We start from the raw sequence: 20,233 nt of genomic DNA on the forward strand, positions 1-20,233 counted from the left end.
AATTCACTGAGCCAAATGCCGAAAAATTCATCAAAATCGGATAGCAAATAACAAAGTTATTGAATTTTAAAGTTGAGCAATATTTTGTGAAAACAGTCGTCATGATTATTCATTAGGTGGGGTGATGATGCCACATCCCCACTTGTTCTTTTGTATTTTATGATATGAAATTAGGTTTATTTTTCAATTTTTTTCCTCCAAGAACTGGAAAAATTGGATTGACAACTGATTTAGTGCATTAGATATTTATTGCTGCAACTTATTTCATTATAAGGGAGACCTATTATTCACACAAGTTTGAAATTATGAAAAAAATGTTTTTATGTAATAACATAAAAAATCAAAATTGGATAACAAATAACGAAGTTATTGAATTTTAAAGTTTATCAATGTTTTGTGAAAAAGTTGTATGCACATTGTCATGAATATTCATTAGGTGGGCTGATGATGTCACATCCCCACTTTCCTTTTTCTTATGTTATTACATGAAATAATAAGTGTTTCATTTTTGTCTCGCCTGCGTAGCGAGACATAGGTATCACTATTTCCGGCGTCGGTGTCCGCGGCGTCGTCAACAATTGTGTTGTACACCCAATAACTTTCTATAGCTTCGAGTTGGGATCACCAAATTCATACCAGAGGTCCATCTTCTGAAGGCACAGGTCAAGTTTGAATATGAGTCGAATTTGAATAAGGTCAAGGTCTATAGCTTCGAGATGGGATCACCAAATTCATACCAGAGGTCCAGCTCCTGAAGGCACAGGTCAAGTTCGAATATGAGTCGAATTTGAATAAGGTCAAAGGTCAATGAACTTTCCATGACTGGCACAATTGTGTTGTACACCCAATAACTTTCTATAGCTTCGAGATGGGATCACCAAATTCATACCAAAGGTCCATCTCCTGAAGGCACAGGTCAAGTTCGAATACGAGTCAAATTTGAATAAGGTCAAAGGTTAATGAACTTTCCATAACTGGCACTGTGCTATGTTGTTCACAAAACAACTTTCTATATCTTCGAGGTAGGAGTGCCAAATTCATACAAGAGGTCCATCTTTTGAAGGTGCAGGTCAAGTTCGAATGAGTTGAATTTAAGGTCAAAGGTCAGTGAACTTTCCATGACTGGCACTGTGCTGTGTTGTACATACAATAACTTTCTATAGCTTCGAAACAGGTATTAAAGATATCTGACTGGTACTGTATGTTCGGATGCTTTTTGCATCTGTTTGTTCCACTAATGGCATGACCTTATCTGTTTGTTCCACTAATGATATGACCTATAGTTTTGACATGCAGTCTCTTCATGTACTAAATTGTGTGCTTGACAAATACTCAATTATTATGGGGGGGTCACCCACTTGCTGCTCCTGTAGCACAGCCCTGTTGAGTAAAAAAACACATACTAAAATCATTGAAAGTTATCTTGGGCATTTGCCCCAATGGGTGAAATTCTTTACCAAACCTAGCAACAACCACACACAATGCATTCATCTTTGTCTCAGAGGTATGCATGACATGTGAGTTTGTCTGGCTAACAGACCATTGTCTGACCTAGCAACAACCACAAAACATGCATTCATCTTTGTCTCATTGGTATGCATGACATGTGAGTTTACCTATCTAACAGACCATTGTCTGACCTAGCAACAACCACAAACCATGCGTTAATCTTTGTCTCAGAGGTATGCATGACATGTGAGTTTACCTATCTAACAGACCATTGTCTGACCTAGCAACAACCACAAACCATGCGTTAATCTTTGTCTCAGAGGTATGCATGACATGTGAGTTTACCTATCTAACAGACCATTGTCTGACCTAGCAACAACCACAAACCATGCATTCATCTTTGTCTCAGAGGTATGCATGACATGTGAGTTTACCTATCTAACAGACCATTGTCTGACCTAGCAACAACCACAAACCATGCGTTAATCTTTGTCTCAGAGGTATGCATGACATGTGAGTTTACCTATCTAACAGACCATTGTCTGACCTAGCAACAACCACAAACCATGCATTCATCTTTGTCTCAGAGGTATGCATGACATGTGAGTTTACCTATCTAACAGACCATTGTCTGACCTAGCAACAACCACAAACCATGCATTCATCTTTGTCTCAGAGGTATGCATGACATGTGAGTTTACCTATCTAACAGACCATTGTCTGACCTAGCAACAGTCATGAATCATGCATTCATTGCGGTTCAGTGTCTCACCATTTTTAGACAAATTCCTGAGGGTGATGAACATATTCATTATTATTCTGCATTTGCTTTTAGTAATTTTAGAAGACATAATGGAAGAATGCTAACCATTAAATTCAAAGAACCAGAGGGTAGCTTACTTACATTTTAGCTATTGTAGGATTAACATTTGAATACCTTTTTTTTGTCACTGGTCATTATTAATTCTCAATTCTTGAGGAGGGATTTGTAATGAATTCTTAATTTGTATTCATTAATGCATGATAAAAGATTCTCACCTCCTCTCTGCCTATTGGATGATAACACTAATGTCTATTGTCAAACATCATGTTTATGCAGAAGATTTTGGAAGTTAAACCATGGCGTGGTGGTTTCTTCACTAACCATCAAAAAGTTTGCTTATCATTTGCTGGGGTATATATGAAAGGCCTTGCTTGCTTATGGACTGGAGGCAGTGAGCAAGCAAGGCCAGTGTACAGTGACACATATAACAGAACATGTGACTAGTCATGTGATGATGATGATGTCATCACATCAACATAACAATAAACATGCACAACACAAGACTCTACAACATACCATAACCCCAGCTAACCTTTATGCTGTATGCTGGCCTTGTTTATTATCTATTTATGTCAGCCTTTTTTCGGCTGGCATGAATAGGTGATGCTAGTGGGCTGCGTTTTCAACTCAAAAGTAATTTATGCTAATTAGATTTCAATCCAGTGTATAATGAGCTCTGAGTTTTTGTATTGCCTGTTAAATTTTTTTTGAAATGTCATCTTAACTAAATTGTTTGTCACTTGTTTATAGGTTTTTCAAGCTCAAATTTGACAATTTTGTAGCAATATCAAACTCAAATATTTAAGTTAAGATTTTAAATATTTTCAGTATTATCAATCATGGAAATTAGGAATATGATTTTAGGGTACTGTGTTAAAGTTTATATTTCTTTTTACAAGAATTTTGTTAATTAATGAAATGAGATGGTTATTGGATATCACAAATGAAATGATAGTCAAGGCCAAGGAAGGTCAACAAACCTTTGATATAATTATCAAATGATTATTATTATAAAATGATAATCGCGCCGCTTTTCCGACGGTGGTGGCGATGTCAACATCAAATCTTAAGGTTAAGTTTTTGAAATGACATCATAACTTAGAAAGTATATGGACCTAGTTCATGAAACTGGACACAAGGTTAATCAAGTATTACTGAACATCCTGCCTGAGTTCTAGGTCACATCACCAAGGTCAAAGTCATTTAGGGTCAATGAATTTAGACCATGTTGGGGGAATCATAATCTAAGGTTGATTTTTTGAAATGTCATAACTCATATGAACCTAAGTAGATCATACAACTTGGACATAAGACTAATCAAGTATCACTGAACATCCTGTGCAAGTTTCAGGTCACATGACCAAAGTTTAAGTTCAATGAACTTTGGCCATGTTGGGGGGGTAATTGTTGAATTGCAGTCATATCTTTGGAAGTTTGTGAATATAAGGGTAAGTCTAAGGTCACATGATCAAGCTCAAATGTCAGGGTCAATGAATGTAGTATTATATCATATAAATGATCGGTTTTGTGAATAACCAGAAGAGATTGATGAGTTGAGAACAGCTGAGTAGTAGAGCTGATGCTGGCTTGAGTCGGCAAGTAGAGATGATGAGTAGTAGAGAGACTCGACGTTTCGGACAGGTTGACTGTCCACGTCTTCAGGAGTGACTCCTGAAGTAGAGGGACTCGACGTTTCAGACAGGTTGACTGTCCGCGTCTTCAGGAGTGACTCCTGAAGACAGACAGTCAACCTGTCCGAAACGTCGAGTCTCTCTACTACTCATCATACTCGCCGACTCAAGCCAGCATCTCCTCATCAGCTTTACTTCTCAGCTGTTCTCAACTCATCAATCTCTTCTGGTTGACAGGACTACTTTCAAGAAAGAATACTCTACTCAAATCTCAACTTTCTCACCTATCCATTTCTTCTATTCTATAACACTCCACATGGTGTACCGTAAACCACATCAGCGATTGTACATGCCACCATGCAAACCTTCACACAATATCTCATAGTAAAGTCAGCGCTGCTGCTATATTAATCGCTTAATGCAGGCGAGACTGCCAGAGGTGCTCCACTTGTTTCATAAATGTGTAAATGATGACTATAAATTGTGGCAATAAATAACTAATGCAGTCAATCTAGTTGTTTTAGTTCTTGGTAGAACAAATTGATCTGATCAATCACAACTATCGATGGCCATCAACATCTAAAATGCATGTTTTATCGAAATATTTTCTGGATATGCTATACATTCATTGATTTCTTGAAAATTAAGTGTGCTTCTCTTTGTGTGCAAAGTGCAAATTTTCTGATAACAAAATTATGACGTTGATTTCCATACAGTTGAGATTTGTAAGACGGGGCCCTGACATATTTTCAGATCTAACATCCACTCTAATAATAACTTGGGTGTCAGCCATACATGCTTTTATGCAAGTTTCGTATTTTAGATGATGAAATTCATAACATTTAGTCCCTGTCCAAATTCTTTACCAGGTGTGCTTTATGAAATAGAAACTAGCAGATGTAATACTGATTGGCAAGAATAAAAACAGAAGTTTATCAAAATATATGTACAACCCTTATCATGTAAATGACCATGTAACAATATGTTTTTCATGACAAAACTAACTGAATGGAAACTGATTACAAACCATAACTGCACAATGATTTTCCATGATTCCATTGAATTATCTTGTGCATGATTATCATGATTTAGATTCTTATTGTTGAAACTTGAGATATCAACCCAAGCAAACATATCGTTGCATGCACCATGAACCGTCCTCTCTGCGCACCTCGATGCGAAAGTTAGTTTTGCAGAGAACGCATTTTTAAAAAAGGGGTTTTTTTAACCAGCAATAAGTGCACCTACAAGGAGAGCAAATTATTTACCAGTGTCTTTGTTCGATGGTTAACGTTCCAAAGTTTCATCCCGTATCTTTACGTTTTCTTGAAGTGAATTATTTACGCCACAGTGGGCATCGTAAGATAGAGGACGGTTCGTGGTGAAATTGCGAGGCGCGATAGCGCACTGTATCTGCGCAGAGAGGACGGTTCGTGGTGCGTGCGACGATATAGAATGTTATTGAAACAATACTGACAAGCATACTATGTATGAAAAAACGTCCACAGGGAACTTCCTGGTATCGCACTGTAATTTGCTTCACATTTTTTTTAGACTGCTACTAAAAGTCTTGTGTGTAGCAGATTAATTACATAGGACTACAGAACTTAGTGGAGTGTTTTTTCTCTTCTGACCGAAGATACAAATCAAATTTAGCAAGAAAAATAATTCCCTGGTCTACCGACAACAGGTCCATGGTTCAATCAAATTTCTCGGAAAAGAATCATGAGAATAAAAATCGAAATCCTCGTACATGTAGGAGAAAGAAAAATCATAACCTGGCCTAACTATAACTGGTCCATGGCTCAATCAAATTTCTCAGACTAGAATCATGAGAATAAAAATGAAAACCCTTTGGGTAGAGAATACGATCGAAATGGTAACCCCTTGTTTTCAAACAAAATCTTCATACGTATGTAGGAGAGTTGTCCCTCTCACTTCCACAATCTACTAACCAAGATATAGTCACAGTGGTCTCATTTTAAAACAAAGCTTTTTGCCTAGTTCTTTCTTCTCCATTCTTTTTTATCTTCTTAAAATTACCTCCTTTGTTTCTCTCTCTTCTGAAAAATGTCCTAAGTTAACAGTAACGTAATGGTACCCCTACCTTGTTGGAAATTATCAGATCAGAGGCCGTTCAGTTCAAAAGCAACTCTAAAACTTCACATGTCCTACTTAAATAAGGGATTCTGATTGGTTGGGAATCAAGTTGTGTTTAAATCGTATGAGTTGCATTGATTTCAACTCAACCATTAAATAGAACCATAAGAATATACTATCTCTGCTGTTCTTATCGAAATTTGAAATACAAATAAAATGGTATTGGTCAAAATTCATGAAGGTGTCTGTGAAGATGGTCCGTATTAATTTGAACAGAATATCCAACACAGATTTTAAAAATGGTCCAACAGAGAAACCAATGCAGTGAAGGAGATAGTCTGTATCCATCTTTGAGTTCTCATTGGTCCAAGTCCAATGTTTTTTCTTCATTCCTCCGGTGGTAGTCCACAACTGAGCTCTGCAATAAGCCATCTTTAGACTAAAGTTGGTCCAGAAGGTAGTTCAGAAGATGACTCCTGCTCGTCTCTGCATTAGCTACATAAGGTCTCATCTTGCTTGACCGAGGTCTGCAAAGGCAAGCGGTCATTCTAAAATTTCTTTATCATTCCTCTGGTCCACAATTGAGCTCCGCAGTTAGCCATCTTTGGACTAAAGTTGGTCCAGAAGTTGGTCCACAACCTGGTAGTATCTGCAATAGCTGCATGTGATCTCATCTTGCTTGGCAGAGGTCAGCGAAGGCAAGCGGTAATTCTAGACCCACCACAGGCCCAACAGAACTCAGCCATGTAACAACATAGTTCCTGAGGTACAAACAGAGGTGATATGTAAATCTAACAAAACAAATCTAGAATTTGAAGATACATGTATTTACCCCAAAACCTCTTAACGTATTAGGATACCCTGTATTCAGACAAGCTTTGATTTAAGGGCATTGGTTGTATCTGAACTCGGGTTTGATTCAACCTCTTGTATAAAGTTGCGGTTTGATTATGGATAGCTCAATGTGACACAAATTTCTAAAACATAAAATTTCAATTTATCAGCACATCTCACACTGAAATCTTTTATAATTGTCCAGAAGCAATACCTAAATATGTTTCTTCACCATTAAAGTATATGTAAGAAACATACCATGTAAACAAAATTTTGACATTTTTGGCTTCCCAACTTTTAGCAGAGGTAGACCAAGGCCAAAGTTGATCGGGACATAAAGGACAAGTCTACCCCAATAAAGAGCTGATTTAAATAAAAAGAGAAAATCCAACAAGCATAACACTGAAACTTTCATTAAAATCGGATGAAAAAAAAAGAAAGTTATGACATTTCAAAACTTTGCTTAATTTCACATAACAGTTATATGCACATCCCAGTCGGTATGCAAATGAGGGGACTGATAACATCACTCACTATTTCTTCTGTATTTTATCACATGAAATATTCTAATTTTCTCCTCATTCTCCTATGAAACAAAGATTTCTTCCTCCCTGAACATGTGGAACTATCATTGTTTTAACATTGATCCTTACTGTCAAATCAGTAAAAATTGAAATATTGTATAATTTCAAACAATAAAAGAAATAGTGAGGGACATCATCAACTCTCTCATTGCATATCACTGAATTGTGAATATAACTATTTTGTGAAAAATAAGCAAAACTGAAATATTGAGGGGGACCATTATGGCTCCCCCCCCCCCCTGGGAGAATTAGGGTTAAAAAAAATGATTAAAGACATTGGTTCATATTGTAATGATTGAAAAAAATACATATTTAATTTTTACTTGAAAGTTGAAATCTAACTGAAATTACATTTATCTAAGGCCATTGCCTATACTTGTACAAGTTTTATTATTAAAAAGACATATAGAGTCGAGAAATGATTTCTCTCAATGAAAAACAAGTTTAAAAAAAAATTATATAGCATTTTCTAAAAAAAACATAATGCGATCATTGGTTGCAAAACTACTAAATACAGCACAAATGTAGTGGTTGATAGTGCTGTTACACCCTATTGTCAGCTGTGCATCGATTGAAAATTGCCGCAATGAAATGTCAAAGAGCTTTCTTAACTTATACATGTACTTACCCTTTACGATGTGGTACAATGGACTTCATTAGATCTGCTGTTCGGCACGGGTGAAGCTGAAAGAAGGGCCTTCCAAGAAGGGGATGCTCCTGTTCAAATGAAACAAATTAGGACGTGTCACTGGAAATGTACCTGCAATCAATTCTGAAAGCTAGATAACTTTTTTCTCAAAGAAAGAAATTCATACATTCATAGTTTCAATAAACAGACTATTCATCAATTGACAATTTGCAGGTAATAGCAAGATTTGTGATTTATTTGTGGAGTTCGATGAATGAGTAGCAAGTAATCACAATTTTTTGCAATCCACCATTACTTGAAATGATTACTCTATGAAAAGATGTTGTGGTCTAGTTCATAAATCAATAGACCGAGATTCAGAAGAACATTCCATGAAGGACTTTGTCAGACAAACTTTTGTCTGACAAAGTCTGGTTTCATAAAACCGTAAGTTACGAGTGACTATACAAACGGCTGGTGACCCTTTCTTAGTAACTAAATCAACACCTAGTGTGTATTGTTTACCACAAGAAAGGATCACCAGTCGTTCCTGAAGTAGATTTGAGAACAGTTTTATGAATGACCCACCTGTTGGGTTATGAACGTCCATCTTTGGTGTCTTAATCTTTCCTGGTATGATCCTGGTACCTGACCCCAAACCTCATCTAAGGTCAGAAGCTTACCATCTGCAAAATGGAGAAGAAATAATAATAATAATAATACTTGGCATTTATATAGTGCTTTATCAATCGACGACTGTTCAAAGCGCTTCACAATTATTATTACCCGGTCACTGGATTCATAGCATTCCAAGCAGCCTATTAGGTGCAAACTTGCTAAACCAACCACAATTATGGTTGTTTCCTACCGGTACCCAATTAGCACCTGGGTGAGAGTGGCAAAGTGTTGATTGACGCCTTGAAATCAGGGTCCTGTAACACAAAGGTTAGGGATTAATCATACGCCTGTTTCATGATTGATTGTGCATTGTAGTCAATGCAATCGGTCATAAAAAAAACTGTTCTAGGATTGCTAAGCGTTGTGTTAAGGGTCCTTGACGAGCAATAAGAAATTAATGCTTGTTTTTAAATGAGATCACTATCACAATAAATTTCAAATTGGCAATTTGGTATGTTAATTAACGTGGTATAGACAACTCTGTCATAGGCTGTGTATTGATTATCAGGGATTTATGCTTTTCAGATAAATACCTTTTACCCTGGGGCAGTAATCAACATGCAACACTGCATGTTGTTTTATGTCCTCATCAAAAAAAAAAACATTTGAGATAAGAAACATTTTAGCCATTATGTGTATTGAAGCAAACGAGTAGTACCTACGATAACTAATCTATTTTGGTATGACATCACCAATGCAGCCCATGTAAAGTCTGCATAGGTATAATGATTACAATTTGGAACATAAATAATAATAAATATAATATCTTTCGCACTGTTTGTCTGATATGGTTAACTATTTCACACAGCTGCTTGTCTGATTTTTCTGTTTCCTCTAAAACAACTTTCTATTTGGGTTGTATTCCCCTTTTCGGAAACAATTAATTTCACAATTGTTTCTTACTTTTTGCCAATATAAATGGACAAATGATGTGTACTTGTTACACAGTTGAAAGGCTCTGCAGGAAAAAATATTATATCCCCCATCTAAACTACGTCCAAAGGTTGAGTGTGTCAAATAAACAAAGTGATCAAAATCAGGGTGGTGATATGGTCTTTCACCCAGGGGGGGGGTACGGTGGCAAGATAGCCAATTTGTGTTAAATAGTATAAACACTCAGGATAATGACTTGAACAGATAGTAATAATTAGACCATTTATATAGCGCAGTCACTATGTAAATATACTCTACTGCGCTGTAGTGTAACAGAGCTCCCAACAGATTCATAACCCTGCCCTCTACCACCCATACTTTTCTCCTGTTTCTCTGCTGCTTGTATACATCATTTTAAATCATCACTGCCAGACCCCTCCCCCACAAAAAATGTGGGGGGCTACTTTTCACAACCTACTGCCTAAATTTACAACATTGGATAAGTTTTAATATTGCTGTGAAGGGGGATTTTCCAGGGCTATTTTGAGCATGGGGGGGACGGCAAAATCACCCCCAGCCCTATGTAATTATTTTCCCCTACCCCCCCCCTCCCTGGATGAAAATACATACCTGATTTACATGCTGTGAAGTATAGTACTGGAACATTGTAGCTTGCACTGTGAATGATATGATACTCAAACTGACAACTCTCACACTGTAGCTCTTCAACTGAAGATTTCACTGTCTGAACATGAAAATAAAAAATAATTTTAAAAAGAATGAAATTTGCAGAACTTGGACAGTTTCTTGAATAAACTGTAATCTGTTCAGCAAAAATATGATCATTTTTGGACTGTCATTTACCCGGCCCACCCCCAACTTGACTTATACCAAAATCCTGGGTGTTTTAGTTCTAGTACACTCTCCTTAAAGGGATGCTCCAGGCTGAAGATATTTATATCTAAATAAATTAAGTAAAATTCACAAAGCAGAATGCTGAAAATCTCATGAAAATTGGATAATAACAAATTTAATTAATAAATAATGTAGAGCAACATTTTGTGAAAAAAAAGTATATGCAAAGTGTCATGAATATTCATTAGGTGGGCTGATGATGTCACATCCACACTTTCCTTTTTCTTACATTATTACATGAAATCATGATTGTTTCATTTTTTTCATACCTGTGTAAATGATGTGTTTCCATCTTGATGAAATAAGTTGCAGCAATAAATAACTAATGCACTTGATCAGTTGTCATTCCAATTTTGTAGGAATGCTGCTCGCATATGATATGATGTCACAAATCAAATAATTAAAATTCTAATAATTTTTAATTCTTGGATGGATTTTTCTCAAGAGTTTGACAATATCTTTTATCACTTTTTTCCCTATTTTTACAGTATTTCTTTTTTTAGGGCGAACTTCTCCTTTAAGACACTTGCAGGGTTTCTGCAATGTGGCTTTCAATTCTGGTTATATATAGCCCGGTGTGTTTCTGACTGTTAAAATATAGCATGAGGGAGATAAACCTAACTATTGTCCATGTTAATAATATGCAATATCAGACTAGTAAATACCTACCACATGATCATTGAGTTCTTCCAGCTGGTTTACATCAAGTCTTGTATCTTTGGCATCACACAACATGGCTCCAGTGCCACAAGACTCTTCTTCATTCCAAGCTTCAAGAGACAATGGCAGCTGGCGCATCACATTCCTTTTCACCAGATAAGGAATTGCATCTGTGCCAACCTACAGATTGTAAGATGAGAGATTAAAAAAAACACAGAATATTCATTTTCGTATTTTTACCACTTTACCAGTATATGAATAGATCTATACCACGTTTTCAAATAGTGTCACACATCAATTCAACCAAAGAAGTCTGTCAAACAGATCATTTCATTTTATACTAAGTGTCAAACGATTCTAAGATTTTGAAGATGACGTATTCTCAGCCTCTCATCAAGGCTAATATATGAGAAACTGTATCTGGGACAGAGGAACTAACTTTAGTGACAGGTTGACCTTGGCACTGTGGCAAGTATGTATATAAACTTGACACATGTATCGGTAGCCTATAGTCCTACTCTGGATCAGCGTTGTCATCGATCATCATCATCACCATCATAATCCCCACCATCATCATCATCATCATCAAAATCAATCATCATCACCATCATCCTTGTCATCATCATTATCATCATCATCATCAATCAGCATTATCGTGATATTTGGAAACCACCGTTCACTTATACTATAGTACAGCAGCGCAGCGCTTTATTCAGTCACTCACAGGCACGGTTCCTCATTTCCACCTCCATTCACTTTGTACACAAGTGCGCGTATACAAATCGACGAGTGGTTCTTGAAACCACGATTTGGCCCATCAATCATCATAATCACCACTACCATTAGTCTTACTTTTGTTTTACAATGATCTTCTCCACCATCATCACCACCTGCACAACTAGTCCTAGACTCATCATCAGACATCATCCTCATCATAATCATTATCATCAGACATCATCACATCATGCGGACATCATCATCTTATCATCATCATCATCTCATAATCACTCTAAATTTCTGCATCAGCCATCATGATCAATAACTGCAAAACTTCCAAAAGACTACGGCTACCTTAACTTGGCGGGCTTAACTAGTTAAGTTAGGTCTACTTCTATTTTGTCTTTTTCGAGATCAATCATCGACTTTTTACTAGTTATTCTACTAAGACTACGGACCTCTATCGATCTGACTTCCCATCCTTCTTTAAGTCGCTTCGATAGACGTTCTATTTCCGTTATATCTGTTTCAAATTTCCATCTGTCTACTTCCCCTCCTCCTCCCTCCATCGCTGCAGCAAAATACCCGGGCGGGGTACCGGATGATACTTTCCCCGTCGCGTCCCGTGATCTGCACAGCTTTGGAGCCGTGTCAGCCGATCAGCGCGATGAAAATATCAATATACGATGGTGTCGTAGAGGGGAAAAAAATTATGGAAAACTAGTGGGACAGCGTCACAGCGGTCTGACCGTGTAACATACGGGACGGGCAACTGAGGTTTCAGCCGAGAAGGGAGTTACAAAATAAGGGGGGGGGTGAGATATGACAGGCACAGAATCCTTTCAGTTTGTAGACAACACACTCACTTGTCATTTAGATTTAGGAAAATGTGATTTTGTAATGAATTTTCTTTACCTCGAGGGATAAGAATTGTGTGTGTGTGGAGGGGGGGGGGGCATAATTGGTCCAAGACTACCCCCAAAAGAAAACACTGCTCTGTCATTATGAACGTGCTAGAAATATGAGGGGATGATAACATGAGCGAGTTAAAGAATGCACTTCAAACGGACGTTAATCCAAATTATGGATATTTTACTCAAAAGTGTTTGAAAATTTTTGAATATCTTTTTAAAGTGTACTTTGTAACGAGTTCAATTTTCTCAATGATATCATAATTCTGCTTATTCCCAGAAATTCATGAATTTTCCACTTAACACATGAGGAAATCAGACCAAATTCAAGGACAGTGTAACAGATATTATTGTATAGATACATTGCCAGATATATCTTTAAATTGGTGTGTTTATCTCTGACAATTCATTGTGCATGAACATCCCTCTTGTGGATCCCCTCTTCCCATTCCCCTACCCATCCCATATCTCTCTCCATAATTTATAGTTGACAAAGTTGGTCATCCCATCGATTTAGTCATATTTTGTCGATTTGGGGTAAAACAAAATATTGGAAAGCCTCATAACTCTCATCTCCCCCCCCCCCTCTCTCTCTCTCTTCTAATCAGAAATTCTTTTAGTAACCGCTTCTCTCCCTCTCTCTTTTCATTTCACACACACACACCCTCCCTTTTCTGCCTTGTGCTTACATATGTATTTTCAAATCCAGAATTCAAATACATTTATGGTTTATCTCCTCAACATCCAGGTGCCTTTCAGCAATACCCCTATTTTATTTACCTGTTAAAAATAATCAGTATTGAATCATACATACATAAGCAGGAGTGACTTCCATAAGTCATTTTCTGTAAAGTCTTTAATACAAGAAGTAAAAAAGGTAATAGAACATTCTGAATATGATTTATGATCCATATATATCAAAATAACATCAATCAAACATACAAAATAGCATATTAAAAATTATACTTACATCCGATAATAACATATTATAAATTCTTAAATGCCATTATCATACTACATTCAAAGAAACTCAGAGTAATATAAAAGGTATCATGTTCATCTACTCTTAAGATTTTTTTTGGTAAGAATGTTCTTTTCATTACATTAGTGTCGATAGGTTGGATAGATATAATTGTTTAATCTGCCCTACAACATCCATTGTCTACATACTGGGAAGCATTTCATGAAGAAAAAAGTCAGTGATTTTAAATGGCTACTTGTTATAAGTGACCAAAATCATTGCATTGGAATGGCTCACATAAAAAACTACTTGTTTCATGAAATACTTCCCTGGAGTTACATCTCTGTGTATACCATTTACAATATGATAGACTATTCAAATCCAAGCACTTCAAAGAAATAAATTAAATAAATATGAAACAAATTGCATAATGTCCTTTTGCAAGGAAATACTGTTGCACAAATATAATTTACCAGTATTTAAAGATTTCTTTGTATACATATGATTATATCAAAATGTGTTTTTTCCACATAACATGCACCTTGCTAAATAGCAGCTAGAAATGTAAGTAGGCACAAAATCATTTTTTAGTTCATCTATAGGTTGACAGTGAAAGTGGATTATTAAATCTCTGGTTTCCAGTAAAATCTAGTCTGCTATGCAGACTCTGAATGGCTCGTGAGGTGGGATCTGCTACTGGTTTGCGAAGCAAACCAGCCTGAAAGGGCGAGCGAAGCGAGCAATTTCTGCCTCAGTAGACCTAGTCTGCTATGCAGACTCCTTGAATTAGCTGTGGTACACACTGCAGATGTGGGACTACATTTGTAGACTAGTAAAATCAGTGTTTACAAACATGAGTCAAACTTGCTTGAAAACTATCATATTGTATAACATCAGATCCTGTATTGTATCATATGAAAAGGGCAATCAATACAATTTATCTAACTTTTCAAAGGACCACTTAAACTATGAAATTTATTTATTCACAGTTCAATTGTTGCTATTTGCTATTTAAGTATCCAAATATGTTTCATAGATTTTTTTTATTAGTTTTTGAAAGAATAATCTTCATCATGCTTACGAAAAGAAAGCTCAGATCTCATTCTTGCAGTGACATCATATGTCAATCAGAGTTAGCCTCACTCAAATATTTACGGACTACAATGGTAATGTAACTTCTCAAAGCTAAGTACTTGCTGGAATTCATATGATAATACTATGTCCATTGACCCAAATGACCTTTGACCATGATCGTGTGATCAAAGATGTATGCAAAACAATAATTTATACTTGATTACCCTTATGTCTATGTTTCATGTAATAGATCCATAAACTTTCGAAGTTATAATGGTAATTCAACAAATACCCCCAACATGGCCAAAGTTCATTGACCCTAAATGACCTTGAACATTGCAACCTGAAACTTGCACAGGATTAATGAAACCTGATTACTCTCAGGTCCAAGTTTTATGAACCAGCTCCATAAAAATTAAGTTACCATGGAAATTCAACAAATACCCCTAACATGACCAAAGTTCATTGACCCTAAATGACTTTTGTTATTGTTCACGTGACCTGAAACTCAGGCAGAATGTTCAGTAATACTTCATTATCCTTATGTGTAAGTTTCAGGAACTAAGTCCATATACTTCCTAAGATATGATGAAATTTCACAAACTTAACCGTAGGCTAAGATTTCGTTATTGATTCCCCCAACATGGTCTAAGTTCATTGACCCTAAATGACCTGAGACCTTGGTCATGTGACCTAAAACCAAGGCAGAATGTACAGTAATACTTGATTACTCTTATGTCCAATTTTCATGAACTAGGTCCATATGATGTCATTTCAAAAACTTAACCTTAGGTTCAGATTTGATGTTGATGCTGCCGCCGCCATCGGAGGTATGGTCAAATAAATACGTAACTGGCCTATTGAAATCAGTGAAAATTGGCAAGGGCCAGTATTCATTTGAAAGTACCATTTGAGTAGGCATTTTACTTGGCCAAGCAGAATACTTATACTCGTAATCAATTCTCTTCTAAGTATTTCACTTCATCAAGCCAACTTTAAGCAAGTGTTTACTAATAGCCATTGTGAAGTCAGTAGCATGGTTGGCCTCGCGTATACATTTGTAATCTGCACGTGAGGTGGCTGACTTAGATTTAAGCGAAATACTGAATGAAATACTTAAAATTCTGGCTTTAGTATCGAACTGAATATCAGCCCTGGTTTGTAATTGGCAGCAGGCTAATTTCTACTAGTCCCTCATGGATCAATTCCCTCCAAATTTGGGATGGGGATGTTTTTATCATGGTCCGCCAGGATAGGTATGGGAAAAAATGCTGAAACACAAACAAGTTTTTTCTGTGTAATGTCCTTATCATACAAAAAAAAATGCTTGTTCCACATTCAAGTAATTTGTTTTATAGCCTCTTTGTATCTATTAGCCTCTTAACATAGAAAAAAATATATATTGGAAAAACACAAACAAATCTACAAAAGTTTGGTCTCTTTAGTCTAATGTAATGGGATTTGATCATTTCAAGTAAATTAATATTTCCAAAACAAGCACTTACATCATCTATCTCAACAGCTAAAGATAAAAGTACCCGACCTCAGCCTGCCATTGGAACCAAAAGTAAATTACCTTCAATTTGGCTCCAACTGTCACTCAGAGCACAGTATTCAAAGACTGGATTTTGCCAGGTGCCTATTCACTTCACCTGGGTAGAGTACAGCAATAATGTGGAAAACTTTCTTGCTGATGACTGAAGAAAGTAAAAGACATGGCTGTTAACTAAACCCAAGACCCTTTGCTTGAAACTAATTCAATTACACTGCTTTTTATTACCCTTACATGTACAAGCTGAGGCTTGAATATTAAATGTTCATTTCATGTATTTTAACAATTTAAAATAGCAAAATCAGCTTTCGACTTTAAAATGGCAGTCAGTATCAGTACATTCAGATATTGGCAGAAAAGTTATTATTACAACACACAGAATAAAACAATTTGATTGTAAATGAATAAAATTTGTGATTTACAATGAATCAAGGAAATATAGCAAATAATTATGGCACCCAGTATCTGGCACCCATTTCATAAAACTTGTTATGAAAACAAATTTTCAAAAAATACACTTACATGTACAAGCTGAGACTTGTACAATATTACTACTTGTATTAATTGTTCATGTATTTTAAAAATTCAAAATAGCAAAATCAGCTTTTGACATCACTAATGGCAGTCAGAACATTCAGATATTGGCAGAAGGTTAATTTTAAAATACAAATATTCAGAAAAATTTGATTGTAATTTGTGATTTATAATTAATCAAGGAGAAATAGCAAATAATTATGGCACCATACCCACTAGTGTCTGGGACCAATATCATAAAACTTGTTATAATAACAAATTTTCAAAAAAAGTCTAATGCTACTGAAATCATTTGATTTGATTGACTGATAATCAACTTGTTATATAAATGGTGTATTTTTTGTTCCCATGACATAATGAAACGGGACCCACGTTTCCATAAAAATTGAGTAACAATGGCATATTGCATAGAATTCACCACAAAGTGTATAATAGGGACCAAGAGGGAGCCTGCTCAATCCAATTTAGTATGATTATAAAGAGGAGCTTGGAAGCTCTTGCTGGGATATTCCCTAGGGAGTGGAGAGAGTGGATATATCGTGTGCTGGCAAACCAGAATTTGATCCCATAGTCCCACATGTGCTCATCTTTGTTAGTGATCAATGTGATCACTTCTTTTAGATATTGTTATTTCCCACACTTCAGTTGAATAAACATACTAGACCTAAATATATGATGATAATCTCACAACTGACTGTCACAGTTTGCATTTAGCTTTTAAGAAGAGCTTCATGAAACGGAGGCAATAAAACTACAGTGCATACCCGAGACACTGTTGTTGCCATGCCAACTCAACACTCACAGACTGATGAAAGAGGCAAGGCTTGAAAGAGCTGAAGAAGTGAAACATTGGAGTGATTTGGTAACTTTGTAAAATATAACCTATATGAACCTACATACTATATACAACAAAAAAAGTAAGTCCCCCCTAAATCAAACTGCTGTAACTTTTGAACCAAATAATTTTGAGATATGATATTTCATGGGTGGTTTTATACACTCATTAAGCAACTCCACGAATGAGATTGATCGGTTGAGTCATGCATGAGTAATTAAAGATTGAATTAAAAATGACCATTTTTGAAAGTCACAAGAGTCGTTTTTCAGATTGTGCAAATACAAAGTTGGGCAAAAATTGTTTTTAGGTGAACTTTATAGTGTTATGCTGTTTTACTATCCATCATTTAACCATTTCAGACCAAATTTTGATATTGTATGTTCATGGTTGAGTGAGCACGATGTATTGCAGGGGCCGCGGAAGCGGGGAGGGGGGGGGGGCTGGGGGGCTTCAGCCCCCCCCCCCACTTTTTTCCATAAGCAAGTACAAAAATGTAATACGATTGTGATTTTTGACATGGTCAGCCCCCCCACTTTAAAAACTGCTCTGCGGCCCCTGTATTGTGACGTGTCATCATAGGGTTTTGGGGTATTATCTTTTACAGCTTGTTAGATCATGTTAAAATTTGAAAATGTTGATGGCTCCCCCGATTATAGGCCCCTCCCCCATTTAAAATTCTGGATCCACCACTGATCTGTCCATACATTCAACTGATCCTGAGAAATTGTTAGGAAAAGAATACATTTATGCAGTATAAAGAGTATTCATTCCTAAAATTTCGAATGTGCTCGCTCAACCATGAAATGGCTAAAGTTCTGAAAGTGTTTGGTGATAGAAATGATGGATGATAAAAACAACAGCAATTAAAGACACCTTTCAAACCAAATTTGCCCCCAATATTCACTTTATTACCCTTTAAAATGAGTCTGTGTCATTGAAAATACCAATTTTCCCACTTTGATGCGTGCTCACTCATCCATAAACAAGCAAATCGATTTCATTTTTGCACAGAATTCTGCCCATAGGTTGATAAACATTACTGCCAAACGACATTGCTAAAGACAGTATTGAAAAAAAGTTCCACCATATTGAATAAGGGGTTTACGTATGCTTAATCATATGCACCCATAATGTACACAAGTCTATGAGAGAGGAAGTCAAAATTTTAACAAATATGAAATGAGGGTTTGTTTCATGGACGGTTTTTGTTACTTCTGCCAACAGTTATTTAATGAAACTTCGCACATGGCTTCAGAGTAACACTATCCAAAATGTGCACACACCAAAATAATCATTCGATTCGGTAGAGAGTGGGGCCAAGGCCTTGAACTTTCTTCTCATTTGCATAATTTTCGAATATTGTGTGCTCACTGATGCATTAAACATCGGGATTTTCATGAAAATCAAATCAAATGAACTGTGCAAGGAGTTGTGTGACAGATATCCATAGTTACAAATTGCAGTTTTTCCAATAACGTAAAAAAGAGCTAATCACATTCCACATGTTCATTCAAGCGTAAATGTTTAAGTTGACACCTTTGAATCATTGAAGCATGTTAATTGGTCATGAACATAACAAAAAAGTTGAGAAAAGATCATTTTCAGTTAGAAAAATGAAGCAATACTTGCCTACGATATTTGAAAATCGCATTTTTTGTTTCCAACAAATGTTCATTGAACCGAGAAACGGTGAATATTGTTGGAGATAGTCTTCCCCAAAATAACTGTCATCATATTCTAGCATTTTTTATTGAAAAAAATGTGTAAAAATCCAATTATAGCAAATTTGGACTTGAGTTTATTCAACCGTGAAATTTAGCTTAAAAAGTTGTATCGTCTTTTAGAAAGTACCCTTTTCAAGCCTTCTGACTAGTTTTCATGATGAGAATGTGGAATTAGTTCCAATACAATGGAATCAAAGTCGTGATATTTTGCTTGTGACTTTTGAAAAGTGACATTTTTGCCTTCTGACGGTGCTCACTGAAGCATGACGTAAGATACATCCACAACATTTACTCATATGGTAGCTTATAAAATTACCTACACGCTCATGTAAAAATATATCAAAAACTCACATTGGTTCGGAAATTATTGATGTTTGTTTAGGGGGGGACTTACTTTTTTTGTTGTGTATATATACATGTAAGTTATATACAGTAGCATGAATATATAATACATACTTAAAATGTTATGTACATCAAATGTATCAAGAATCGCCGAGTGCTTTTTTTCCTCTCAAAGAATGCAATACACAGGGTACAAAATCATTAAATGAATTGCAGTACTCATTCATAAACACACATGTACTTTGACAATAATAATAATAATAATGATCATGATAATGACATTAACTATTCTATAGTGCCTTTTTCTAAAACACACCAAATGTAGTACATAGAGAGGATAAGATAGTTAAAACATCATTAGTTTAAAAAACGTCAACATACTGTATTTTTGGTTCTATTTAAAGG

General features: G+C 36.0%; 1 protein-coding gene across 1 annotated transcript; it reads right to left on the minus strand.

Annotated features, from left to right (window-relative positions):
• Positions 1 to 6,388: 6,388 nt before the first annotated feature.
• On the minus strand, positions 6,389 to 12,532 carry LOC121424417 (ubiquitin-like-conjugating enzyme ATG10). The gene is made up of 6 exons (XM_041620100.1): positions 12,351 to 12,532; positions 11,185 to 11,355; positions 10,231 to 10,345; positions 8,638 to 8,735; positions 8,050 to 8,138; positions 6,389 to 6,764 (listed from the first exon to the last, which is right to left on the minus strand). The coding sequence occupies exons 1-6, from the start codon at positions 12,459 to 12,461 to the stop codon at positions 6,674 to 6,676; spliced, it is 675 nt and encodes a 224-aa protein (XP_041476034.1). The 5' UTR covers positions 12,462 to 12,532; the 3' UTR covers positions 6,389 to 6,673.
• Between the last annotated feature and the right edge of the window lie 7,701 nt (positions 12,533 to 20,233).

This window comes from Lytechinus variegatus, chromosome 11 (assembly GCF_018143015.1).
Source record: "Lytechinus variegatus isolate NC3 chromosome 11, Lvar_3.0, whole genome shotgun sequence".
Classification (NCBI taxonomy): Eukaryota; Metazoa; Echinodermata; class Echinoidea; order Temnopleuroida; family Toxopneustidae; genus Lytechinus; species Lytechinus variegatus.